This window comes from Osmerus mordax, chromosome 16 (genome assembly GCF_038355195.1).
Source record: "Osmerus mordax isolate fOsmMor3 chromosome 16, fOsmMor3.pri, whole genome shotgun sequence".
NCBI lineage: Eukaryota > Metazoa > Chordata > Actinopteri > Osmeriformes > Osmeridae > Osmerus > Osmerus mordax.
This window is the reverse complement of record NC_090065.1, coordinates 10,925,748-10,953,247: the sequence shown is the minus strand read 5'-3', so window position 1 is coordinate 10,953,247 and position 27,500 is coordinate 10,925,748. Positions and strand designations below refer to the sequence as shown.

At 48.0% G+C, this 27,500-nt stretch overlaps 1 protein-coding gene across 1 annotated transcript in view; it reads right to left on the bottom strand.

The window, feature by feature from the left end:
- The window catches only part of LOC136958937 (ephrin type-B receptor 1-like), a 98,856-nt gene that overhangs the window by 10,401 nt on the left and 60,955 nt on the right, over positions 1 to 27,500 (bottom strand). The window contains 6 exon segments of the mRNA XM_067253093.1: positions 9,200 to 9,415; positions 11,593 to 11,840; positions 12,909 to 13,031; positions 17,224 to 17,288; positions 18,191 to 18,299; positions 21,711 to 21,873. Of these exon segments, the coding sequence (XP_067109194.1) occupies positions 9,200 to 9,415; positions 11,593 to 11,840; positions 12,909 to 13,031; positions 17,224 to 17,288; positions 18,191 to 18,299; positions 21,711 to 21,873 (924 nt within the window).

Sequence of the window (27,500 nt, the reverse complement as noted above, 5' to 3'; positions counted from 1 at the left end):
TCCTTCCCTCCATCCCCTATCGATCCTGTGACGGGGGATAGTGCCTCTGCTCGCCCTTCACACATCGACCCACATTTAGCCAGGCTTTCTCCCAGACCCCTGTTTTGAACAGGTTGGGTGGTTGGGAGTGGGGTGTGTGTGTGTGTGTGAGGGAGGGAAGGGGCGGGGCCCAGGAGCGCGTCCACCGTGACGGTGTGTAATTGGTCTTCTGGGGCCACGGGCATGCCTAGTGTGGGACTGATTGAAATTGACAGACGCTTGGTTTTCTGATTCCGAGCACACACACACACACACAGTTGTTTTTTTACACAACCACACCGCACACCATCCATCCACACACACACCTTCAATCAAGCCTCAGACAGACGCTTCTACAGACACACATACACCTAAACACACTTAAAGCCCCATATTGCTTCCAATTGTATCTGTCTGGGTGAGCCAGATTTTAATGCCAATTAGTTCAACCTGAGCATGGGTAGATAAGCGGGATTTGGACCGAGACAGGGAGGACAAAACCATACCCACCCTGCTCCATGCTCTCTTACCATGCCCGGGAGTTTAGTGTGTGTGTGTGTGTGTGTGCCTATAGAGGACTGTTGTTGAGGCTAGACAAGAACCAGTGTAAGAGCAAAAGTTCTGAGCTTTGTGTGAAGTGTGTGTGTGAAGTTAAGTGTGTGTGTGTGCGGGTCTTCACAGAGGCTCCCAGCCAGAGCTCATTACGGTGCAGCTCTGTGGTGTTTGACCCCTGTCTGCTGCTGACCCTGACAGAGACTTAACCTCATGACCTGCCAGGGGACTGGTGTCAGGGAGCTGCCTGCCCGACAACACGCTGAGCATGGCTCTCACACACATACAGGCTGGGCTCAGATTCTTCTTCTTTCTTTCTTTTTTTACATAAATACATGGCTACATACTAAGCTTAGTTCAACACACACAACCCTACAAAACTCGGTCTGAGCTCAGGTATTTATCTCTCTCTCTCTCTCTCTGGTAAAACTTTGAAAAAGGCTTCAGGTCCAAAACGTTTCTGAGTCAATCCCCTGAGCATCAAGATAAAGGTACCAAGAAAGATAAAAATATGTCTTACTGCCATACAGCTTTCACTTTGAGTGCAGACCATGTTTTTTATTCCAGGGGACAACAGATGCAAGAAACATGACAGATACAGTGCATACCAGAACTGCAGCTAGAATCACAGCAGACTGATTTGATCTCCTCATGTTGAGTTGTGTCGCACAAGCTCCCATAAGCCCTCAGATACAGCTGTACTTCATACCTCTCTCTGTCTCTCTCTCTGTCTCTCTCTCTGTCTCTCTCTCTGTCTCTCTCTCTGTCTCTCTCTCTGTCTCTCTCTCTCTCTCTCTGTCTCTCTCTCTCTCTCTCTCTCTCTCTCTCTCTCTCTCTCTCTCTCTCTCACACACACACACACACACACACACACACACAGACATACACAAACTTAGCCACCTGAGCCATAGGCAAAAGAAAATACTGTAGCTATTTCTTAGAGAATAAAAAAGAAAGGCTGGATGGCTGTGCATGTCTGTGTCTGTTTGTGTGGTCTGTGTGAGAAACAGTCAAATGTGTACTCAGGCCCCAGTGACTTCAAAGCTGCTCTCATACAGTATGTGTGATCAGCATGCAGACGCTGGATCCCTTTCTCTATCTGGGAGAAACACAAGCTCCTTCCACACTGATCGCCTCTCCATCACCAAACTGGGTCCGGGGCCAGAGGCCTTGAGGGGACTGGTTTGGACACGTACACACTGGATCAAGAGAACACAGCTCATCTCTACATTACAGCCTCTCTCTGTCATCCATGGCTACCACCCCCCCCCTCCCCCCCCTCCCTCCCTCCCCCCTCCCTCCCTCCCTCCCTCCCTCCCTCCCTCCCTCCCTCCCTCCCTCCCTCCCTCCCTCCCTCCCTCCCTCCCTCCCTCCCTCCCTCCCTCCCTCCCTCCCTCCTACCACCCCCTGGAGTGTTTGAGGATATGAGACGGTGTCTCAGCGCAGCCCGGACGACGCTGCTTGCCATACGAGGGCCCCAGAGCATTCGCCCCCCCCCCCCCCTCCCCGACCAGACAGAGCCCGTGTAATAACATCACCTGCCCGCGCCGCCGCCCGCTACGCACATCCTCTATAATTACCGCTGTGGGAAAGCGACGGAGACGGAGCGAATGGGGGTGCGAAAGCGCTGCTTCAATAACACGCGAGGCAGACAAGCCCCCCCCCGCCCCCCCCCGACAAGCAGACGGGAAAATATGGAAACTAAAGCATTGGTGTCTTCCCCTTTATTAAGTCAGGAGAACGGGGACAAAGAGAGAGGGTGGAGAGAGAGAGAGAGAGAAGAAGCGAGAGCGGGAGAGAGAGAGGGAGAGAAAGAGAGAATCGCCAGGGGAGGGGAACTGAAGGGAGGGAGGATATTAAAACACACGCGGGGGTCAACACAACCGGGCGCTTCGTGAGCGAGGAGAGAGAAGCGTTACGGAGAGAGAGGGGGACCATTTTGTATATGTATGTGTGCACTCGAGTGCGTGCCTGCGAGAGTAGGGTAAAAGAATGTCATTTCATTGACTACAGTTCTTTGGTGCAAGCCACTGAGAAGGGCAACACACCTTGGGCCTCGAGTGAGATAGCGAATACAAATAAGTGGGCCTTCCATTTACAGTTCCTACATCTTGCATCCAGCACACAAACCGCCAAACTGCTTTTATTCCACTTCATATATCGATTTTGTGGGACACATTTTTAAAGGACAATGACTTCCGTGAGGTCTGTGGGCACAGTAGGTCGATGTGGCAGTGGCAGGAGTAGAAAGAAAAGAGGAAAATGACTGAATGTTCGATGGCTTTGGTGGCTCTCTTTTTGTACGAGCGCGACACAAAGGCGGGTGTTCGGTGTGATCGTTCTCCGGATCGGAACATCTCCCGCAGATGCTGAGAGTCACTCTAGTGATGTCAGCGGGTGGAGACACCGCCTGATGGATTCCTAGTGTCTGTTGTCGGGTCACAACTTGTTGTGATTGGTTGTGACAGGGCAGTGACACATCTGGAGTGTGGCCCTGCTGGGACGGTGGGCTGATGATCACAGTGTGTGTGTGTGTGTGTGTGTTAGAGAGAGGGACACGCATCTGTGTGTGTGTGTGTGTGAGACACGTGTTCGTGACAGCCGGATGATCATGTGTCCAGGTGGAGCCTAAGGGGGAAACATTCACTTATCTTAAGGCTCAGTGCACAAGGATGACACACACACACTATACGGTACACTTGCTATGCCTCAGTGAATATAAAAGCATATCCTGAATCTACACATCACGTGCCACCGAATAAAGAACAATCTAGATTCATCTGACAAACGACACGGTGCCTCACTCCGGTGCTAAGTTGTCCTGACATGTCCCAGATAGGCGCCGACTTGAAAAGAAAACAAATTGAACGTCTTTTCTTATTGCCGTCACATAAACATCAAACAATGGCGCCAGGGCGCTCGTTTCTCAGAGCCTAAGCGCTACAGAGCTCTGTCTCGCTCAACCAGAGCTCCGCTAAAAAGATCCCAAACAAAGATTTCGGCTACGCTAGGAAGATAAATACGTTAGCGTGTCTCTGTGATGGAGAACGACAGTCGGCTCCCTGTCCCAAACGCTCGAATCCATCTCCAAACTAAACACGCTTAAACGGGCGAGGCGAGTGCTCCATCAACACGACTTTAACTTCCCCCCGAGCAATGTTCCTGACTTGGACAGGGGTGGGGGGGCGTGTGTGTGTGTGCAGGGGTGGGGGGGAAGATAGACGGAGAGAGAGACAGAGAGAGGCTGAGAGAAAGAGAGAGATAGGGGCTGGGGTGGGGGAAGTGCGGGGAGGGCTGGATGTGGAGGAGTGGAGTTTTCCAGGCCCCCAGGGTTCAAGTGGATGAGAGAGCCAGGCTCTTTACCGATGCCAGAAAATTCACTTTCAATCTCACTTCACCCATGAGATGTATTTCAATCATAACATACAAGCATATCCTTTTCGTTTCCTATTATTTCAATTAATTAAATCATACCCAAGAGGGATACCATAAGGCCCCAGAGCCTGTATACAATATCTGTACCAATAGATGAACTCGTGTTTATCTGATTGCTTCGTTTCATGTTACACATTTGTATACTGTACACAACAGCCTTTTTCAGCGTCCAGTAAGCCCGAAAAATTACACATCTCCACTAACCAGAGGCCCCAGCCACCTGACCTTCCCCCGTAATCCACGCGCGGCACTTTCCAACGATAATAATATCCCTGTGGAGCCTCGCACGTAGCCTGCCTCGCATCGTGTGTTTAATAGAAATGTGTCCCCCCCCCCTCCCCCCCCCCCCCCCCCCCCTCATGTCACCTCACCCCACGGCCCAGAGGACTCGGAGCCCCCGCGGGGAGCCCTCAAATTAAACTCAGCACGGATCACACCTTATTACACTGTGTATTTCAGTACCCCCTTTTCAGGTTAATATTAGAAGATGACCTTGGCTTGTATAACCAGGTGACATCTTTATTCTGTACCCCCTGAGGTTGTTGGGAGGATGAGGAAAATAGGCAATTACAATCATACTCAGACTCCCTACTGCCTGCCCTGTAGAGCCAGACCTGGGGGCTGGATCTGAAACACACACACACACACACACACACACACACGTTTTACTCTTGTTGTGGCTAAACCAGGGGGTTGGATGTAAAGCACACATTTTCTTCCACACACGAACGCACACACATACTGTACACACAAGTCTGCTTCTCTGTCGTTGGAGCTGTAGGTTCGGAAATCCGCACACATACGCACACCTTCCCTGTTCGGAATGGGAGTTCTCCGGCAACAACAAGCGCTCGCTAGCCGATACAGAAACCCCTTTGTTCTAATCAACCCATGGACTGCTGTATGTTTAGCCCTACAGGTGTTACAACCAAACTGGTTTCCCCTCCAATACGTGCTCCCTCCTCACCCACCACATCGAGGCACAAAGCCAGTCCCCCCTGCTCACACATGCTCAAACAGGCACAGATGGCCAATCAATGCCCACCTCATAACAACACTGGCACGCATATGACAAGAGGACATAAATCAAGGCGGAGAGGCGCTGGGTGGGTGTGCCCGCTTTGATCACAGGAAGACGCTGCAAATGGATGGGTCCATCCAGAATCCCCCACTTGGTATTCATGCGTGTTCCCTCGCGAGTTTCCGCGCATTTCTACGCCTTTTAAACCCGAACGGTCTTTTCAAAGGTCTTTTTAGCTGGTACACTACGGCGAAACAGTTTTGTGGTGATGATGATGGCCACCGCATGGAGACCTGGGAGTGTCAACCCTTTCATATGGGCTCTTCAGATATGATGAATTCAATTAAATAATGGTCAAAAGGGGCTGGAGCCGTGCCTCTGAAATGATGTGGCCTGATGGAACACTTTGCAGAACCTCTTAGTTTTAGGTCCTCCTAAATTCACCTGCATCAATATTTGAACAGGTAGGGAGGGGACCGACCCAAAAGTGTCTGGACCAGGAGCCAAAAAGGGTCAACATGCAAATGGAGAGCAAGCCAGTGACTAAGAGCGTTGGCGCAGGGCGCGCGTGTCAGTGTGAGCAGAGCAGAGGGAATGTCCCCGAGGTCACCGCCATTTGACGGACAAGCTCTTAAACTTGGCTTGAGGTGACCTCGACGTCCAACCCCTCTCAGCCTTGCTGAAACACACACCAGTCAAACAAACCACACACACACACACACAATGTGACACACACAATGTGACACACCACTTGTCGTGGCAGCACTCATGCATGTGAATTTGTCTCTTAATGGAAAAGATTTCATGGACACATACACACACACACAACTAAACACACACAGTTACAGCCACACACACAAACATATCACCTCAATCTCAACACGCATGGCGTGACACACATGACCACAGCCCCCATAACCACCCTACCCCAGTCTTAGCAATCAGTAGCAAGTGTGACTCCACTTACCCATGTCACTCGACACACGCAAACACACACTTACAGCCTCTTACAATTCTTACCCCAGACATGCATTAAGATCCTTTAACCACAAATAGACTGCACTTTCTCTTCTGTAGAAACACAATGATGCATGAACACAAGCTACACAGACACACGCCACCAACAATGTGACAGACCCCTTGTCACCCCAGCACTTTATCCTTCCTCTTGTGTGTGCATTTGTCCCTCAGGGAGCAGACTTGATGGAGGACAACATACTGTAGATGGAAAGAGAAGACTGATAGATGGATGGATGGATAGAGAGAAGAATGGATGAAAGTGAATCTCTCAGTCAATCTCTCTCTCGCTCTCTCGCTCTCTCGCTCTCTCACTCTCTCACTCTCTCACTCTCTCACTCTCTCACTCTCTCACTCTCTCACTCACTCTCTCACTCACTCACTCACTTACTCACCACACCTTTTATTAAAACCCTGTCAAAATAAAACGGCAGCTCAGTAATGCTACATAAGGAAGCTCTGTTGGACCTCCCCTGAAGGAGCATTAGCCATAGAGTCGTGTTCCTTACGGCTCCCTGTCTGCTCTGCCAATCCAGTGTGACCTTCAGCCTCTGGGTTAACACAATTATTGCACCCAACCACACACACACACACCTTGAGCCCTGTAATTGGTGTGCCCCGAAATGGGTGGAAAACCCAGGGAAGGAGGAGAGGTAGAAAGGTGATTAATTTAGCCCGAGGTCGATGGGCACCTAAATCATGGCGTGTCAGCGGAATTTGATTCGCCTTCCTTCCCCGCGGCCTTGTCCTCTGTGACTGCCTGCACGCTCACTGGGTAGCACACGGGTGGTAGGCAGCGGAGGTCGGGAAGTGAAGGGCGCCATGCGGAGCCTAATTAGAGAAGAATGAGCGGGACCCAAGGACCCCCTGACTGACTCCCCAAACATCTCACTCAGAAGAGACCTTCCATCTCCGGGGGATAGAGAGAAGGAAGGAAGGAAAGACGATGGAAGGAAGGAAGGAAGGAAAGAAGGAAGGAATGAAGGAAGCAAGGAAACAAGGAAAGAAAGAAGGAAGGAAGGATGATGGAAGGAAGATGAAAGGATGGAGGAGAGAAAGTGGGGAATCAGCTCTTAGTGCAGAAAGAAGACATCAGAGTCACCTACATAGAAAGACATTTTCCTGAGCGTTCCTGGATGAATATTGATGTAATAAACATGCAGTGCAGAGGATTAAGACATACAGACATCCCTGATAGCCTGAAAGTGCATGAATAAAACGAAGAGAAGAGAGATACATTCACTTTGATTTGCAGTAAATATTGACGAAAAAATAAATACAAATGTGATCATTTAGTTCTCTTTTATTATGAAAACCAGCAGACTTTAGAAAAAAACACATGCTCAGCATGCAGAAACATGCTCTCGGCTGTCTAATTTAAAACCTCTATCGGGAAGACCTTGAGCACCACTGTAAAAAAACAAGTAGCCGTCTTCAATTAACGAAGAAAGTACGCAACCTCTGCAATCCCAAACAGTGAAACCAGAATCGCTCCTCACGGTCCTCATCAAAAACAGCCTCCAAGGACGCCTTCATCTTAACGAAACCACACATCACAAGACGCCACCGATAATCTATAATCCGATTGTAACCTTTGACTTTGTTGGCTCAGTCCCGTGAGTGGTTTTAGTGCTGGATACCACAGGTTTAGCTTTGCTTTGTTGTTCACTGACACCCACTCAGCAAAGCTTAGCCACAGGGGTCACAGACAGACAAAAGCAGGGCCAATCAACAGTTCAACAGACCACCCCAACCAATAAGGTCACATTCCCTTCCTTGCACCCTCTAACACTTCCTGTTCACACCTGAAAGCCTGCTTCCTGTCAATCAACGGCGGCCGCTGGGAGCCCTCAAAATTCTAGCAATGACTAGAGGGGACCAGCAGAGCACTGGCTGTGGAGAGACAAAGCGATTACAGTACGTTGCGCTATTTTAGGCTTTTCAAGAAGCGCCACGAATACTACGTTTGGATCTCTTAGATCTAAGGTGTGTCTACCTGTGGATGTCGTTGGTAGTGCCGGACGTAGTCATCCTAATTTTCCCTCATGACATTCAACGGTTTCAGCATTTTCCCCTGCCTGTAAAAACAATTGACCCAGCTAAAGAACAGGCCCTGGTTTTCTGGAACAAGTCTCCTAAACATATTTCTTGTCTACAGCCACTCAAACCATACATCACCAACAAAGCCAAACTCATTCATCTTCCTGTCTCAGACACAAGTCAATAAGTGGTATGGCACACCCACATGCGTAAACGTGCACACACGCATTCAAGCCAAAACACACTCACACACATACTATGGACATACACACACACACACACACATACTTGGAGCCCCTAATGACCCGCCCCTGGTGTGACGGGGCGAGTGCCACAGAGTGTGTTGTGAATTACAGAGAGGAAACACAGAAGATGAACTAACGATAGCTGCTAATAATTACAGATCTGTAGTGTGGAGGAGTTAATGAGCCAGCCTGCACCTCCCATGATGCCCCAGTAATAATGGATGAGGAGCAACAGAAAGGGGTAGAGAGAGAGACACAGAGAGAGAGAGAGAGAGAGAGAGAGAGAGACAACAGAGAGAGAGAGAGAGAGACAACAGAGAGAGAGAGAGACAAACAGAGAGAGAGACAAAGAGAGAGAGAGAGAGAGAGAGAGAGAGAGAGAGAGAGAGATGGTCCAGGGGAGTGAGGGAGAAGTGGAGAGGAGAGGGAGCTGTCAGTTTGAGTGGCCTGGGTGCCCTCTGGGGTCCCTGTGCACCTCCAGCATGTCAACGAGAGAGGCCCTCTCTGGAGGCAGCACGTCTTCACGCTAATGAAGATGTGACAGGCTGCCCGGCCGGCCGTGCCTAGCGGAGACACGGAGAGAGGAGGAGGGGAGGAGCCCCGCGGACTGAGAAAACAGGAACGTGGAGAGGGGAAGTGGCCGAGAGTGGATGAAGGAGGTTTCAACGCACAAAGAATGGGGAATGATGTCTGCGTGGTGGAAAGCTGGCGGAGACACAGTGGTTTGGGAAGGTCGGGGATCGTTCCAGACGGTGAACTAGGGGGCCGCAGAGTAACACAGAGCGACGAAAACGGCGTGCATGTACATGTACGCCCCAGATAGGGAAGCGTGCGGTGGGGCGTGGCCTCAGGTGACGTCAGGGCGACTCACCAGAGAGCTGGTGTAGCTGGGGTCGGAGGTGTCATCCTGCAGGTAGCGCGACAGCCCAAAGTCGGACACCTTGCACACCAGGTTGCTGTTGACGAGGATGTTGCGCGCCGCCAAGTCGCGGTGGACGTAGTTCATCTCCGACAGGTACTTCATCCCAGCGGAGATTCCTCGCATCATCCCCACCAGCTGAATGACGGTAAACTGGCCGTCGTTTTGCTGCAAGACAGAAGGAGACAGGAGGGAAATGAGTTTCCAGGTTGGCATGTCGCAGGCTGAAACCAGTGTGTATAAGAACGTCGGGATTGCCATGGTGAGACTGTACGAGACTAGACAAGATGAATGGCTGTCTCTTCTGAATGTTTGACTCTTACCCACGGTTGATGTCCCTGTGCCAGTGAAAACAATCTTATAACAGTTGTAACCACCTGCAAGCCAACTTTCATCTTTTTCATAATTATACACCTGAACTGGTTGTACACAGGTTTAACTACAGCCTTTTTAGGGAACTAATGTGCTAGAATTAAGGAAGGATATGATCCACCTGATTAATTCAGTTCTGAGTGGGTGAGCAAATCCTTAGAAATAAACACTTCACAGGTACTCTCCAGAGCCAACACACAGTATTGACTTCCTACTAGATATCCACTGTGTTATCACTCTAAAACCAGTAATCAGTTACATTCGTGCTCCAAATATAATTTCGACACTAAAAGCGAATGCATGCTGCATTTTTTGTGTTCATATTTTACAAACAGTTGTTCAGGTTAGCTATTTAAAGAAATTCTCAGATGAAGATATTTCATCTCAAAGCCATTCACCAACAAGGAAATCATTCGAAGATTTATGGTAGTGTTATAAATTCAACAGAAGCCAAAACATAAATATCTACATTTGATCGTTTATCTCATGAGTGGTCTAAGAGTGGTTATTATCTCAAACCATACAGCAAGAGTACAGGTGTGTTGATTTAGTGCCAAGAATCTAGTTTAGTTCAAAAGCCCCAACATGAGAAGAGCGTTCTGCCATGTGCCTCTGTGCTATAGCGTTCACAGTATCCCTTTACGAGGAGTTCATCTGGACCGAACTGCTTCTGGCATCTGCATTCAAACTGGAAACACAAACCCGTTTATGTTGCAAACGATTCACTGGGGGTCCTTATTTTTGGGTGTATGCTCTCTTTAATGTGTCAGGCAGTTTAAAGCATCATTCTGGCATTGTGAAAACCAACTTTATCTGGTCCCTTGTTCTGAGAGTGAGACTTGGAGCTGTTCGCTCCACATATGTCCTGTGGGACCCGGCTTCCAGATGAGACAAGCCTACAGACGCCTCCTTGTCACCACAAGCAGGAGGTTAGGGCACAATCAGGGGCAATGGTACAAGATGTGCTGTCATACCGAAAGTACCTACCGAAGTGAACACACCGACAAACAGCCTTAACCTGCCCCCACACATCTATTTGAGTACGACCTACTTCCTGTACAAAGGAAGTGGATATTTCTGGTCCTTGTGATCTTGTGTCGCTTTCTCCTCTTACTTCTTCCCGTTGACACAGAGAGCGCCTCTCCTCGTTCATTTACTTTCAACAACATATAGGAGGCGTTTTCATTTTGAGAACTCAATTACAATTCTTGAGCGTCAGCCTCACTATATGTGTTTGTCAGAGGAGCTTTAGAGGCCAGAGTGCTGGCGGACATCTCTGTAAGTAACATGCACACACTGAGCCCCAGACCCAGCTCTTCTAAGTGCTCAGAGGAATAGACTTTGAACCCGCAACATACTAACAAATAAGAGGCTAGGGGAGATCGATGGGTACACAACTCGAATATGGCGGCTAGCAAAGCCAACTTCAAAGGATCCCTTTAAACCAGCCCTAGATCAAAGTGGAGTGGAAAACCAATCCACAAGATTGAGGGAGGGGGAAAAAACTGCCTGAATATTGATTAAACTGCATGTCAGTGTGATGCCAGCTGCTAAAGGGAGCGGATAGTCCATTAATGACTGGGGGTGTGAATGAAGAAAAAGGTGGAAGACAACATATTTTTCCAGACACACTCAAATGAGGAGCACGGGAACCTGTGTTGTGTTTAACGGTGGTCTCTGTTGCGGTGAATTTTGCTCTGTGTCAGATTCTTGCACAGAATCCTTAGTTGTTGTTCTACACAGGCACACACTCCCCAGCATTCCACAACGAGGACAACTTTGATTGGCATTTAGCTGCAAAGTGCAGATTTAAAATTATCTATATTAATGTATTATCTATATTTCTCTGAAAGACGTTAAAGAATGAGCTGATTGAAACAACTACTGGACAGCCAATCAAAACCTAACACCCTGTGAGGTGATCTTGCGTTGACCAATAAAAACACAGCAATTTATGACATGCTACCACTCACCCTGAGGAAGGAGTCCAGGGCTCCGTTCTCCATGAACTCTGTAACTATCATGACTGGACGGCTCTTGGTGACCACGCCCTCCAGCCTGATGATGTTGGGGTGGTCGAACTGGCCCATGATAGAAGCCTCGGACAGGAAGTCTCTCCTCTGCTTCTCCACGTAGCCTGCCTTCAGGGTTTTGATGGCCACGTACATCTCCCTCTTCCCTGGGAGCTTGAGACGGCCCTTATACACCTCGCCGAATTCCCCTGGGGGAGGTGGGGAGGGAGGGAGAGAGCGAGAGAGAGACAGAGAGAGACAGGGAGGGAGAGAGAGAGACAGGGAGGGAGAGAGAGAGATACAGAGAGAGAGAGAGAGAGAGAGAGAGAGACACAGAGAGAGAGACACAGAGAGAGAGACAGAGAGAGGTATGTAGTACAGCTGTATTTGAGGACTATGGGAGCTTGTGCGACACAACTCAACATGATGAGATCAAATCAGTCTGCTGTGGATCTAGCTGCAGTTCTGGTATGCACTGTATCTGTCATGTTTCTTGGCATCTGTTGTCCCCTGGAATAAAAAACATGGTCTGCACTCAAAGTGAAAGCTGTATGCAGTAGACATATTTTTAGGTACCTTTATCTTAATGCTCTGGGGATTGTCTCGTTTTGGACCTGAAGCCTTTTTCAAAGTTGTACCATATTCAGACCGAAATCAATTCAGACATGCAGTACAGTACCTCTCATGCAGAATAATAGTTGTGGTTTTGCTTTTCAGGTCCCTCTGAGATTCTATCACTGTCACTTACTCATCTATCTTGGAGCCTTATCTAACCAGGGAATTCACAGATAAAGAACAAAAAACAAAACAGTTGAATAACAAAAAGGCAAATGTGCTCGAACTTACGTATCTGCAATCCCAGTGATTAATTATCGGCAGGGCTCAGCAGGCTAACTGCCGAGATACCACATTGAGGAATAAAACTAAAACGGAAATCCTTAATTAGCAGCCTCCTCTCCTCCCTCTGACCCCCCCCCCCCCCCCCCCTTCCTTCCCTGTCGTTTTCCTCACACCTCAGCTGCTGAGCCACACGGTACATGGGAGCTATTCCAGGTCTCTGCGCTCATTGCCAGGGGGAAAGAGGGCGGGGGGTGGGGGGAGTGTTGGGGGAGAGGGGAGGGTGGGGGGGAGAGGGGAGGGTGGGGGGTGAGGGGAGGGTGGGGTGGGGGGTGAGGGGAGGGTAGGGGGTGAGGGGAGGGTGGGGGGTGATGACAAACTCGAAGATGACAAACTCGTTTGATCCCAAAACTCATCCGGAGACAGTCTACGACCGTTACCTGCCCCGATGACCTCTTCGATCTTGACAGTGGACACGTCGATCTCCTTGGCGAACTCGCGGACGGCCTCGTTGGGGTCCTCGTAGGTGAAGGGGTCGATGTAGATCTTCATGCCCGGCGAGCCTGAGAAGTGGGTCGGGCAGCCGAGTGGGGAGGGGCAGTTAGACATGTCGGGTCGCAAAGAGAGCTCTAGAACAACCAAAGTGTTGAGTGAATGTCTGGAAACAACCGTTAAGTATTGTGAAGGATGGTGGATGGTGATGATTGATGGGGTAAAACAGTCAGTCAATGGGAATAGGATAATCCATTCATATTAGTATATCAAACAGCTATTATTCATTGTTTTTCAGTTATTATGATTCAGTGTTTGATTATCTTTAGATGTGGACTGCCAATGCAGTATCCTTGATGAACACAGTATTCTGATGCCTTTACATGTGTGAAGTCATATATTAACAACATATAACAACATACATAACACAAATCGAACACTCTCGTCAATACCGAATGCATTGACTTTTGAGTCAACACCCTCGAGGATATTTTAAATCGAACACGGTTCGTCGACAGAAAAGCATGTCTTCCCCAGGATAGTGTGCTGGGACAGCAGGTTCAGACAGCATGGAGATGCAGCTGGATTAAAAGGGACAACTGCACAGCTGACATCTCTCTCAACAGCCTCCTCTGTTCCAGAAACAAGCTCCTCTCGTTACTGTACAGTACTCCCATCACGGCAGATATCCAAGTGGGACTTTAACACCAGGAGCGCTTACATACTGTTAGGTCCATCTCATAAGTGTGGACCTGTAGAAAGTACCGACCACTCAACTCCCTACCAACAAAATGGTGGCCTGATGAATCGTACTCAGCCGACAGAAATTTAAGCAGGCCGGGTCGAAAGAGAGAAAGAGAGAAAGAGCGTGCGAGGGCCTGAGAGAGAGAGAGCGACCGAACGAGAACGAGAGAAAACAACGTTTTCTTCTCTTCCTCCCTTATCTCTCTCTCTCTCTCTTTCTGTACGCCAGCAGTCTCTGCACTTTGATAGCGGTGGAACCAATTTCCCAGCCGCCTCTCCCCATAGGAGCTCATAAAGAGATAAAAACCCCAGACTATCAAGCTCTTTGTGCCAGCCTGTGATAGGTGAAGCCAGCTCAGCAACCAGAGATGGCTGCTTGTTTCTGGGGCAGATGAGACAGGCAGGGGAGGTGCAAGCAGCCCTTGTCAACACAGCCGTGTTGACACACACACACACACGCACGTCACAGCACAGACAGACGTCTAATTATTATTTTCCGCCTTGACACTGAGGGACACTCTTCTGGGTTTGTCTGAATCAAAAAAGCCCTGTTTCAAATCAAACCCCTTAGTTATCTCCTCAATTTGTTCGAGCTGTGTGTGTGTGTGTTCGGGTAGTAGTCTCTAGCAGCAACAAGGGCTGTTCTGTTCTTGCTGGGATCAGAGTTTCACCTTGCTCTTGACAGAAAGCTGTGTCTAGTTAGACCATTAATTGCCATGGAACCCATCGGTGAAAATCTAATTGCTGATTAGAGATTCCATACAGATTGGATTTAAACTAATTCATCAGTGGGTTGGGTAGCTTTGCATTCCATTAAGACATTCTAAACACAAGAAACCTTTGCAGCAGCACTGCTGGGGAGAGCTTGAAATCTCCACATGAAATGTCAACACGCAAACACACACTCACCAAATAAATGAAAATGCTCATGCGCACTTACACACGCGCACACACACACACACACACTTGAATCCATTACTTTTCATTTCACAGACCCAAGCCCACTTTCATGTATAATTCAAATTGCAAACAGTTTATTTCCTCCTCCCTCCGGTGCAGGCCTGTTTAACTGGACTCATCTTTTTATGGCCCACAGATAAAAATAAAATACAAGCTTTAATATTTCATGGCTCCTTGATCTGAACGTGAGGGGCAAACGCATCCTAACATCCATACACCAGCTCTACTTTTAGCCAGGCCTATAAAACAAGAAGACATGATGGTAGAGGGCGAGTGTGTGGGTCTATACTGCAGTGCATTGTAGGTAAAGAGGAGCCCGTAGATCTCCCCCACACACTCAGCCGTTAGGCGGCCAAGCACACACGGGAATATGTCGCATTTTTACGGACAAAACTAATCCACACAGTAAAACGAAGACTAATCAGATAATGAATGTCACATCTGGACTCATCTACACAATAGTTGGTTTTAAAACGGTTTTTAAAACGGTTTTAGAACATGAGGTAGGGTACAGCATGTTACAATTACACAGCGGCCATGACATTGTTCTGTGTGATCTGCCTAACTTACTATGTACACAGTAATCTACTTTCCCCGCTCAGTAAATACATTCCATGCATGAAACCCCAGTTAATTAGCGGGTATTTGATGTTGAAAATCTTATCCATCACACACACTGAGACTCATTAGAGGAAGAGAAATCAGTCTTGGATCTGCAAATCACATGGGATCAACACAGTGTTCGTTTGAGATGGTCAATCAATCTGTTCTTTTTTGTTTTTCCCCTTAATTAAGATTATTTAAACTTAATCACTGGAGTGACTGGCTTCTCGGAGTGCTAATGAAGTTGGTCCAAATATTTGTGTTAACTTTAGGATGGGAAAAGAGATGTTGGCCCCCTTTTTGTAAACCACTCAAGATGGCCAGTATACAACCGGACTCCAGGTTGCCAGGTTTGTGTGGAATCTTAATGTTTGTGTGTGTATACTGTGCATCAGTGGGTGTTTGTTTTGAATAGTGGTGACAGGGGTGTTTAAGGTTTGGTTGATGAATAAGTTTGAAATGAGAAGTCATTAGTCTGCATGTGAGGGTCTGTCTGAATGCAATGAGATGTTTGTTATATATCTGAACTGGCATTGATAAAGTAAGTACAGTAAGTTGTTGATGCTGGATGCAGTAACCTGGTAGAGTCAGTACAGTAAGTATATGCTGGTGTTTTCTGTGTGGTAGCAACATGTGCTTAATCTGGAGTAAGCTCCATTTTCCCCTGAAGCTAAGTAAGATGTTGTGTGGTGATGTGTGTGTGTGTGTGTGTGTTTGTGTGTAAAGTATGTGTGTGAGTACGTGTAGATGTGTTTTCAGAGCCTTCCTCCACCTCCTCTCCCACCTTCTCTCCCCGTGTTCCCCTGTAACTTCCACATCCTTTCCCCTCATCCTCTTCCCTCCAAGAAGTTGAGCCAACATACAGTTAATAAAATGCCATTGCAAAAAACGAAATCCAAAGCAAATGGCTTCTATGGTTGTGTATACATCAGCCACAATGACAAAACCCCTTGGTCTAGAGTGACAACACTTGTTCTTGTGTTTCACAAGGATGGATTAAAGTGCTTTTTTTTCATTCCGCCTTCTCAGACACACAAGCTTGCACACACACCCACACTAAATGCAGTAATTACAAAACCGTCAGTCAAAACCTGACAGAAACAATCGAAAACAATCTATGGCTAACAGGGTTATTATTGCTGCAGCGAGTTGGGGGAACTAGTTCTGTGAATGGGAGCAGTTATCGGTGTTTGTCTCTTTACACCAAATTGCTCATTTGATGATTAGGGGCTGTTAAGAGTCACACATCTTTTGTTTATTTCCACCACTTATGCTAATTGCATTTTGGGTTCTCAAAGGAAGGCTTGCGACAGAATTGACGTTTTTGATGGTTGCAATCATTTGCCTTCTTCTCTTCCTTACATCATCTTAGGTTTTTAATGAGCCACAGACATCAACCGAAGTGGTGACAGAAAAGGGTTCATGTTGAAAAAGGTTTTGGCATGTCAGGGCTAAGCCAGACCCCCGAGTCAGCCTTCCTGCTTCTGGACGACCTGAACCGAGTACACCTTCTTTCTCCTGTGTAAGTGTTTGTAGCCGTGCCAGATTGACTCAGCGTGTGTGTGTGTGTGTATTTTTTTTGACTGCACGTTTCAGTGCATATTTACGTGTGTGTACGTGCGTGTAATCATCCAGGCCTCTGCCGGTCAAAGTGAGTGAGTATTACATCTCCATTATGTTTCACCGCCAACCGTCAGAGATGAGTGTCAGTCAGTGTCATTTACAGCAGGAAGGGGACATTGTGACAGTCCTGTGTCACTCAGAGCCAGCCTGTTAGCTACCCCCTCCTTACCCAGGCCCGGAGTGCTATCACATAAAAAATTGCGTGCATATATGAATATAGTATAAATGTGCATGTGTGCACATCTGTATACATGTATATATATATATATACATTAGTTTAAGAAAAATATATGTTTCATCATATTATACAGGTAGACGGGGGAAGGATCTCACCTCGTCCTGTGCTGTAGTGCTGCAACTTGTCACTGTAAACCGCCTCCTTAGTGTAGGCCCGCTTCCTATGGTAGCAGAGAGAGAGAGAGAGAGAGAGAGAGAGAGAGAGAGAGAGAGAGAGAGAGAGAGAGAGAGAGAGAGAGAGATAGAGAGAGAGAGAGAGAGAGAGAGAGAGGGAGGGAGAGGGAGACGGGGAGAGAGAGGGAGAGAGAGGGATAGAGAGAGAGAGAGAGAGAGAGAGAGAGAGAGAGGGAGAGGGATAGAGGGATAGAGGGATAGAGGGATAGAGAGAGAGAGGGAGAGAGAGAGGGAGAGGGAGAGGGAGAGGGAGAGGGAGAGGGAGAGGGAGAGGGAGAGAGAGAGAGAGGGGAGAGAGACAGAGGACATGAAAGGAGGGGTAGAAGAGAGATTATCACGGCCCGTGTGTCACTGAGGTCTGAGAACGACCCATCTCAAATTGAATCAGAGGCCGAGAGTAAGCGCCACCAAACGAGCTTTATGAAAATGAGACCAATTAAATTAAGCTCAATAGGATGTCTGTGCTTCTCATCTGTCGACCTGCGCTTCATCATCAAAAGAGGCTGTCCTGTTTGATGGACGCCTCGCTGGAGCTGTACGACACTGCGGCAAAATCTACTTTCATTCTCCCAGAGAGCTAAATGCAGACGTACAGATTCATTTGATCAGTCTAAGGGGTCAACCCAAAAGAAACCTTTCAGATTCAACCTTCAACTAACCTTTCCCACCACTGCTAATTCTCCTCTTCTCTATTCCCCTCTGAAGACCTGTGTATTTCATTCAGCTTTTATACTACTACCCAAGAAAAGTGTGTGTGTGTGTGTCTAATGTCCATGAATGTGCGCGCGTGAGAGAGAAACGCTAAACGGCGAAAGGAGCACGACGCAGACGCCGCAAGAGGCGAGAAGGGGGTCAGGTGGAGGTCAGGTGGAAGTGTTTCCAGGTGTACCTGCTGCAGACGATGGAGATGGCCACCAGGGACACGATGAAGACCACACCAGCCGCCGCCGAGCCCGCAATCAAGGGCAGCTGCTCCCTCAGCTCCGACTTGAAGTCATCTGGGGGGGAGAGGGGGGGGGGGGGGGATGTGTGTGTGGAGAGAAATAGAGAGAGGGAGGGTGAGCAGCGTGTTTGAGTTGTGTGTCAGGTTGCGTGACAGGGATACAGAGACAGAAAGAGAGGGAGTGGCAGGTGTGGTGAAATACAGTATATCGGACAAAGAAATGAAAGGGGTTGGGGTTGACAGAAAGCAAGAAGATGGAGGTTAGCCCAGGTGGAGCACAGGATAAAGAAAACAGAGAGTTGTCTCAGTTCAGGACTGCCGAGTGAAATCCACTGAGCTTAAGCAAGGCTGACTGACAGACTGCATTTGATAAACCAGTGCTGAGCCACACAGAGTGATGGAGTAGAGAGAGAGAGATAGAGAGAGAGAAATAATATGAGGTAGAGTCTGACAACAACAAAAAACGAAGAGGAGAGAAAGGTCTTTCAGCCTCCCTGACTCCACTGCTACACTGCAACCCTAATCCCTCCCCTGTCCCAGTCGGCAGACATAAAAGTGCACCTTGGAATTTCTATGGGGAGGTTTCAGGCAGTAGTCACACCGACGCCACACACACACACACACACACACACACACACACACACACACACACACACGTTATATATGTTCCAGTCAAGATGATGAGTTCTCACAAATCCCTCTGGCACATGGCTGTCGTCTGTTCTGACACGAGCAGTAGAGAGTTAGCCAGCATGCTGTGGGCTTGATCAGTACCTCCCAGTTAGTGCACAGCCTGCTAGTGCTACTGAGTTAGCATGCTCGGCTCCCGCCCAATACTGAGTCTTCAACACCACAAACGAGCGCGAGACAGCCAAAGACCAAATAGAAACACAGAATGTGTTAAAAGAGAGAGACAGCAAGAGAGAGAGAGAGTGAGAGAGAGACAACAGAGAGAAAGAGAAGAAAAGGGAGGCAGTTCTGAACGATGGCTACCGAAAGTGACACGACTCTCAAGATACATAATGGAAGTGGACGAAAAGGCGGATGAGGTCGCACGCCCGCCCGCCCGCCGCCGAGAGAGGATGACTCGTGCCTCTTGCTTCGGCTGCAAATAGTGATTTCTGATCTTGGTGTCCGTGTTCCGGCTGACAACAGGCCTGCAATTTACAATCAGTTATCCTAGACGAGGCTTGGTGCCATTAGCCAGGGAGGTATACCTCCCTCTCCTTCGCGCTGCAAGCCACCCCCCTCCTGCTGATGGGCCAATCACTTGCTCATCATCCTGGCTGTCAATCACATGGCCCAGAGGAGGAAGGGAGGGAGGGAGGGAAGGGGGAGCGGGGGGTCACCTCCTGGGGAGGCGTGTGACAATGTGATAACAGACTGAGAGAGGAGAGATCACCGGACGTGAGGGAAGTCTTTGGGGTGGGGGGTGAGAGTGGGGGGAGAGTGGAGAGAGGTCTCAGGGTTAGAGGGGAGGTGGAGGGAGTGAGAGAGAGAGAGAGAGAGAGAGAGAGAGAGAGAGAGAGAGAGGAGAGAGGAGAGAGAGAGAGAGAGAGAGAGAGAAGAGAGAGAGAGAGAGAGAGAGAAGAGAGAGAGAGGGAAGGTGGAGCTTGGAGGCTAAGACACTGGGTAATCAACTAGGGGGCCACCGGGGGAGGTGTGTGTGGGGAGGGAGGGAGGGGAGCAGGGGAGACCCAGGTGGTCCAGGGAGGGCTGGGGGAGGTGTTACTGAGAGGAGGTGTGTGTTGGTTGGAGGTGCGATACAGCCCAGGCTCTCATGGGTCTGGTGCTAATTGCCTTGACGAATGTCGTGCCGTGGCGGTGGGCCAGAGGATGTTCCGTCAGCTTGTCCTGAGTGTGCGTGTGTGTTTAAATGTGTGTGTGTGTGTGTGTGTGTGTAAAAGGAGAGATAATTACAACCAGCAGAGAGGCCAGAGCCATACAGCTACATCTGCTCTACACAGATACTAGCCTGCATGAGGGAGATGCTAAAGGTCATCATCATCATCATCATCATCGCCAACATCTGTCCTCAACTACTCTGTCTTCATTTGGAGTGTAGTCGAGTCTACAGCAGTCTCAAGGTCTTTTTTTCCTCGAGTTTTCTATGATGTAGAGTGCAGTGAAGCATTTAGTAGAACATAGGCTGCTGTAGTACAGAGGAATGGGTTAGGGTTAGGGCTAGTACATGGTTCAGTGTTGTTGAATGGAGCCACTTTTACACATTTACTCTACAACACTCCACTCCACAATACCGTTTGTGAAACAGCTGGGATGTGGACTATCAACTCTGGACTGTAATCACAGACAGAATACTACAATCTGCATCACAGCAACAGCTCAAATGCAGTATCGCCATGACAACAGGCCTCACAGCCTGCCTGTGTTTGATTTGGATGACTGGGGAAGGTCTCAGCTAGACAGTGGATTCATCCACTCCCCCCAATTTGACACACACAAACAAGCACACACACAATAGACACACACACACACACATAAATACAGACACACACATATACTAAAAACCCACCAACACACGGTGCACATATACTTTACATAAATGCACACACAGACACACACACATTTGTACATACACATAGATATTCTGAGTAGCAGGTGTTGCCCCCCAACCCCCCCTCCGCGAACAATCCAAGCCCTGGTGGCGAATAATTAATCACATCAACCTCTAATCACAGCTAAGCATTCTGGGATAGATCTCATACAACAGAAGGGTTCTAGGAAAAAAACAATTAGCTAAGCATTTTGGATTAAACAGTCAGTTACACATACAAAAGACCCTCCAAAAATCACCATTCTGAACACCCACAGACACACACACTTGCACACACTCAGATCAACATTAAGATTGAAATGATCTTGTAGAAAATGAAAATGCAATCAAAAGCCCCCCATATTGGGACTCACTCGGTTACTTGTAAGAAAGTCATCAAGACAATCATCTCACACCGTGTTCCAAACACACAGGCAGTCACACAGGAGCACACACACAGACACGTGTACACACACAGACACATGTACACACACAGACACGTGTACACACACAGACACGTGTACACACACAGACACGGGTACACACACAGACACGGGTACACACACAGACACGGGTACACACACAGACACGTGTACACACACAGACACGGGTACACACACAGACACGGGTACACATACAGGCACGTGTACACACACACAGACACGTGCATGAACGCAGGCACATGCGCCACGCAGACACACACACACACACTGACAATAATCCCATACCTGTAGACCACATGCATGCCAAGGACACGCAAACAAACACAGATACAATCCCACCCGACTCAACCCTGCTATACACACACACACACAAACCAAAACTCTCTCTCAGAGACACACACACAACCCCCCCCCCCCCCATCACCACCCCCCCCCCCCCCCCCCAACTCCCTGGCACGGCGGGTCTTACCATCTGTGAGTGTTTGGAAGCACATCTTGCCACTGTATTTGCCAAAGCCAGCCACGGTGCGCGCCCGCACCTGCACCACATACACGGTGCCCGGGCGCAGCCCCTCCACCCGCGCCGTGTTGGTCTGGCTCCGCTGCATGGTGGAGTTGATCTCAGTGTGGTCCTGAAACACACACACACACGCATCAGGGGTCGAGCGTGGGCTGGACGGAGAGGAAGGGAAACAGTAGGTGGTCAAACAGACAATTCACCTTCTCTCAAAACTAGTACTGACTCTGTGACAGGAACATACTCTATATCCTAAACCATTTAGACATTTTACAACATTTTAGCAGACGCTCTTATCCAGATCAACTTACAGTAAGTAAAGGGACATTCCCCCCTAGGCAAGTAGGGTGAAGTGCCTTGCCCAAGGACACAATGTAATTTGCACGGCCGGGAATCGAACTGGCAACCTTCTGGTTAATAGCCCGATTCCATAACCGCTAAGCCATCTGAAACCCAACCGTGGTCACCCGTAACTGTGTCTACTGGGCCCACATGAAGTGAGACGGCCCCCCACACTCACTTACACACGGTGTCATCACGAGAGGACGTGTGGTAGAGGGGCGTTATGTTCCTCTCTGGGGAGTGGCTACCACGCCACAAGATGGCTGCCGGGAAAACTACAGCTCCCAGAATGCACTACTCAGACAGTTTCAAATGCCTCAGCCCTCTGATGAAAGCGGGAGCTCAGGTGTGGGAAAAGGGAAAAAAGAAGGAGTGGACCCCACACCCAAGCAAGCAGTATCGTATGTGTCACAAACTTGGCATCTGAGGAACTTTGATTATGCAACTACAGTTGGTAGGATTCAAGTTAGGAGCACTTTATGAAACCTGTGTAATGCCTTTGAAGAACTCTTATGCTTCCTGAAAGACTTTTTGTCAGCGAATAAACCGGATTCTTCATTTGAAAGCACTTTAGCCTGCTCTGTTGTGACGCACTGCCATACACCCCGCTTATTTGTAAAAGGTCTCATGATGCCACAACACACACACACATACACTTACTGTACACACACACATACACAGATCTACACACCTACAAACACACAGGGATGTACACAACGAAACACGTTCTTTTCTACGGCAGGGTTCCATCGCTCCACAGAGCTCCACACTGGTGTTGGTAAAAGGGAGTCTCAGATGGCTTCCGAGCAAGTTTAATTAGTGGAGGAAGTAGCAAACACACCAGCATTTGTTCTGTGGTGTCTGAAGTAGCTCTCCTACTAATTATGACGGCACACTAATTCCTTCCACCCCACGGAAGATATTTTGTTTTCACTGAATAAATCAAAAAAAATGCGTTGAATGCTCTTTTCACGGACACTACATTGGTATTTGGCATTGAACGGAGTTCTTTAATACTGTATTCATCATTTTCTTCATCTCGCTAAAGGGCACAAAATATCTCTCATATGTGCTTTTTATCTGTTTATCTGTTTTATCTTTTTTTTTGTAAATACAAAGCTATTGTACATCGACATCCTAGCAGTTCCTGTGTGTGTGTGTGCATGTGTGCGTATGTGTGCATGTGTGTGTGTGAACGACTCTCTTCCCCTCTGCTACACAGACAGGAGACGGCGCAATCTCCTATGGGAGATCCGTAATTAGTGTGCTAGGTCCATCACCGCCCCACACACACAGCTAATATGACAGCTCAAAAATAAGACTGCTGCAGGACTACTGATAGCTAGTGAGTGGGAGAGAAGGGGGTGTGGTGGTGGTGGTGGTTATACAGTAAGTACTTTCCTGTCTCTCAAACCATCTCTAAACTAAAATAAAGTGGGTAAGCACTTCATTTTGAATGACTACACTTTTTACTGTTGTTTGTTTTCATACAAAACAGTGTATAGAAAACATATAGGCAGATATGTATAACATGAATTAATAAACGGTTGTATTTTTTGGGCAATAATTTGTATATGCACACGCACATCTAACATATATAAAGATAAAAAATTCAATATATTAAATGCTACTAACCCAAAGAATGCCTACAATAGGCAGTTTCATGTGTACAGAGTTGCAGTTGATGGTTTATTGATGGTTTAATAAGCGAGTAATAAGCAAGCACATTCAAAATACCTAAGGAAAGGTGGGAAGGAACGTGATGGAACAGGAGGAAAGATGACAGGAGAAGAGAGGAGAAGCAGACAGAATACTGAAGACAGAAACTGGGAGAGACTGGAGGGTTAGACAAAGCAGGCGGCCCACTGCATGAACCAGATGCTTCCCACGCACCCAAATCATTATCCAATCAGATAAGGGTAATCAAATCATTCCGGTTGCCCGTCATTGAGCAGTTGAGGTAGACGCAGCTAGGAAATCTGGCCACACACATAATGATCCCTCCAATCAAATTAGGCCTTATTGGACACTCACTCCAATGATGTAAACTATATAGCTTGTCCAATAACAGGACGTTGTACGCTTTCAGAGTTTAATTATATCACTGTGAGTCAACAGAATACAAATATAATATATATAATATATATATATATATTATATATATATTTAATCTGTTTAATAAATGTGTTGTCAATTCTGCCACGTAGATTTTTTTTATCCGTAGTTTATCTGTAGCCAGGTAAGTAGACGAACACTGCATCCTTCAATCGACTCAGTAAACCACTTAATCGAGCACAACATGGATCTCTACACAGCTAACCTCCAGCATATTACCATCTCCCTAATAGATGACCAGGCAGAAGCCAAGCCACTGGAAAGAAAGCCACATTATTAGCCCCTTGGAGCATCGATTTCATATTCATCAGCTGGGAAACGGTTGGTTGAACATAGACCACCTGCAGTCCAGGATTGGCTTCACTCCTGCTGTCAGTCAAAGCAGTACCTCTCAGGACCCCACCCCCATCTGCCAGATCCATATGGGAGACAGGTGAGCAGGCCAGATGTCTAACAGCCAATGGGGGGAAGCATCCCCAGGAGGGAGAGCCAACCAGGAGTGGCCTTTTCATGCTGTCAGTCAAATGGGGATTATTTGACACGGGCACCTACATCTGTCACATGATAATCTAGCTAGCAGGTGGGGTGGAAAGCATATCAGGGACAGCTAATAAAAGCCCATGCTGAAAGAGACCTCCAACCAGGAGTGGCCACCGCCTGCTGTCAGTCAAATGGGGATTAAGGAGACCCCACCCCAACGTGCTATATTAAGACTGGGTGGCAGGTGGGGAGGGCAGATGGAAGGCCGGCCAATGGAAAGGCTTGCCAGCAGTGACAGACAGAGAATCCTGAGTGCATGCTGGTCTCTGGAGTTTTTTGAGGGGTTGGCTGGAGGGCCTGGAGCTTCCTTATGGGGCATGATGTTGACAAGCACAGACGCCTTGAATAACATGGCTTGGAAAAACAGCTCCAATGGTTTTAATCAAAAAGGGTGACTGCTTCTAGAGTCTGGTCTGACTGTCCAGGGGCTGGGTCTAGCTGGCCAGGGGCTGGGTCTAGCTGGCCAGGGGGTGGGTCTAGCTGGCCAGGGGCTGGGTGTAGCTGGCCAGGGGCTGGTTACCAACACGAGGACCCACACATGTCTTAGTGGAGCCAACCCATCTCACTCCAGCAAAAGGGCTGAGCCAGCTCCTGGCAACCATGAATCTGTGTGTGTGAGCGTGTGTGTGTATGTTTGACTATTTGTGTGAGTGAGTGAGTGTGTGTGGGCATACATGTATCCAGTGTGTGTGCATGCTTGTCTGTGTGTGCATGTACCATCGTGTGCATTAGCATGTGCCAACCACCCAAAAAGGACAGTATGGCTACCTGGCAAGAAGAAAGACGTGGTGTGATAGCATGTGTCCTAATCGCACACACTCACACGCGCACACACACACACACACACTATATCACATTTTTTCCTATTAAATCTTTCTAATGAAAAAAAAAGAAATTGCTGAAGAAAAAAAAATACATGGATTAACAATTTAAATAAAAAAAGACAAGATGGCTGGTGTTAAGGTCTAATGCGCAAATAATTACCATTTTACTTATGAATTTAGATGACTTGCTTGAAGCAGATCTAAGGGTATTTAAATTGTATGAATCTTAATTATATGAATTACAATGTACAACAACAACAAATTAATTATAAATGTATAAACCCCCCAAAATAAACAGAATAAGTAAGTAAAAAGGCAACTGGTCCAGCTATTCAGTGGGCTTGATAAGGACACAACAATAACACAGTGAGAGATGGGGGTGAGGAAGGTTGTAACCAAACATATTGGGACAATAGAACAAGAACATGTATATTTCCCTTGAGGTCAATTTATACTACCAACGTACGCAAAAAGGTCTCAAGCTACACCGCAATATGGGTCGGCTACATACGTATCTGCGTTCCTACCTGGGAAACAATGAGTTATGCGCAATGAGTACAGCCCTCCAAATGTTAACACCCTACATGGGACACAGGATGTCTTGCGTTACGGCTGGGGCAACACTTCAGAGCCTTCGTGCTGTGAAGGCCCTGCCTTAGAAGGATGTTTCTGTCGAGGAATGTCTCTCTCTCTTCATGCCACAAGGGCCACAAGGGGTCTAGCGCCAACTTGTGGTGATATTTATGTTAAGGATTGCTGCCCGCACGACCGCAGAAGCATCAAAGGGAAACTCCGTGGTCGGTACACAAGGATTGACAGGGCTGTTTTTGTGGCGTCCTACACCTACTCTGTTACCGTGCTCCCTGTGGTCCGAGCACTCTCCCTGTTCAGAGGCGCCGTCTCAGGGCATCCGGCCCCCGCTCCACTCTCATTGCCCTTTAGAAAACACACCTGAAAGAGAAAGCAAATAACTTCCTAAACATGTTCACGTCGTGTCTCAAGATTGTTTGGGAGAAACTGAAATAGAGTGCTCTCGAATGTTGTTTGTTTCACTGCTCTCCCGCTCTCATTCTCTCCCCGCAATCCTCCTCTTGATGGTGTTTAGTACATTATATGCGCCTAGAAGGTGCATGAGGGGGAGGATAGCTGGTTGTTTGTGGATGTCGGTGTAATTGACTGAAGCTTGTCCCCCTGCGCTCCTCTCCTGTGGGGACGATGTCACCGTAGTGCACGGGGCCAGAAACGTGAAACACCTCGACAAACACCGCCTGTGCACACACACAGTCATGCACCCTCACACACACATTCACACATCAGTAACCAGAGCCGGTCCCCTCTCCGCTCCTGTCTTAATGGAGGCCCTGACCTCGGCTACAGCATGTTATTTCCCACCCTCCCCAAACTCTCAAGGGAACGAAAGAATAGAATGGAACAGAAGAGAGAGGGAATGAGATTCCTCCTTCTCTCTGTAGACCTCTCATTCACTCCTTCTTGCTTCCCCAAATTACAGGATCCCAGGACCACTTACTCTGGGGTGAGAGAGTGTGTGTGTGTGTGTGTGTGTATGTGTGTGTGTGTGTGAGAGTAGGGGTGGAGGGTAAGGGGAGGGCTTGAATAACATGTTTCGGCTCCCCTCTTTAAAAAAAAAACTCTCCCTCGCTCTCTTTTTGTGGGACTACAAACTTGAAAGGTCACAGGTTAAAATTCCATTCAAAGATGAATTTAATCCTACCATGAACAGTGTGGTTTCATTTGACAAATGTGCAGCACGCTGTGGTTGCACCGTTCAGAGTGAACACCTTTAACAGACAAATGCTTCTCGTAGGTGTGTGTTTGTGGTGTGTGCGTGTGCGTGTAGTTTGTTGTGTGCGGCGTGTTGCACGCGTCTCACTCCCACGTCGAGCTGACTGTGCTGAAACAA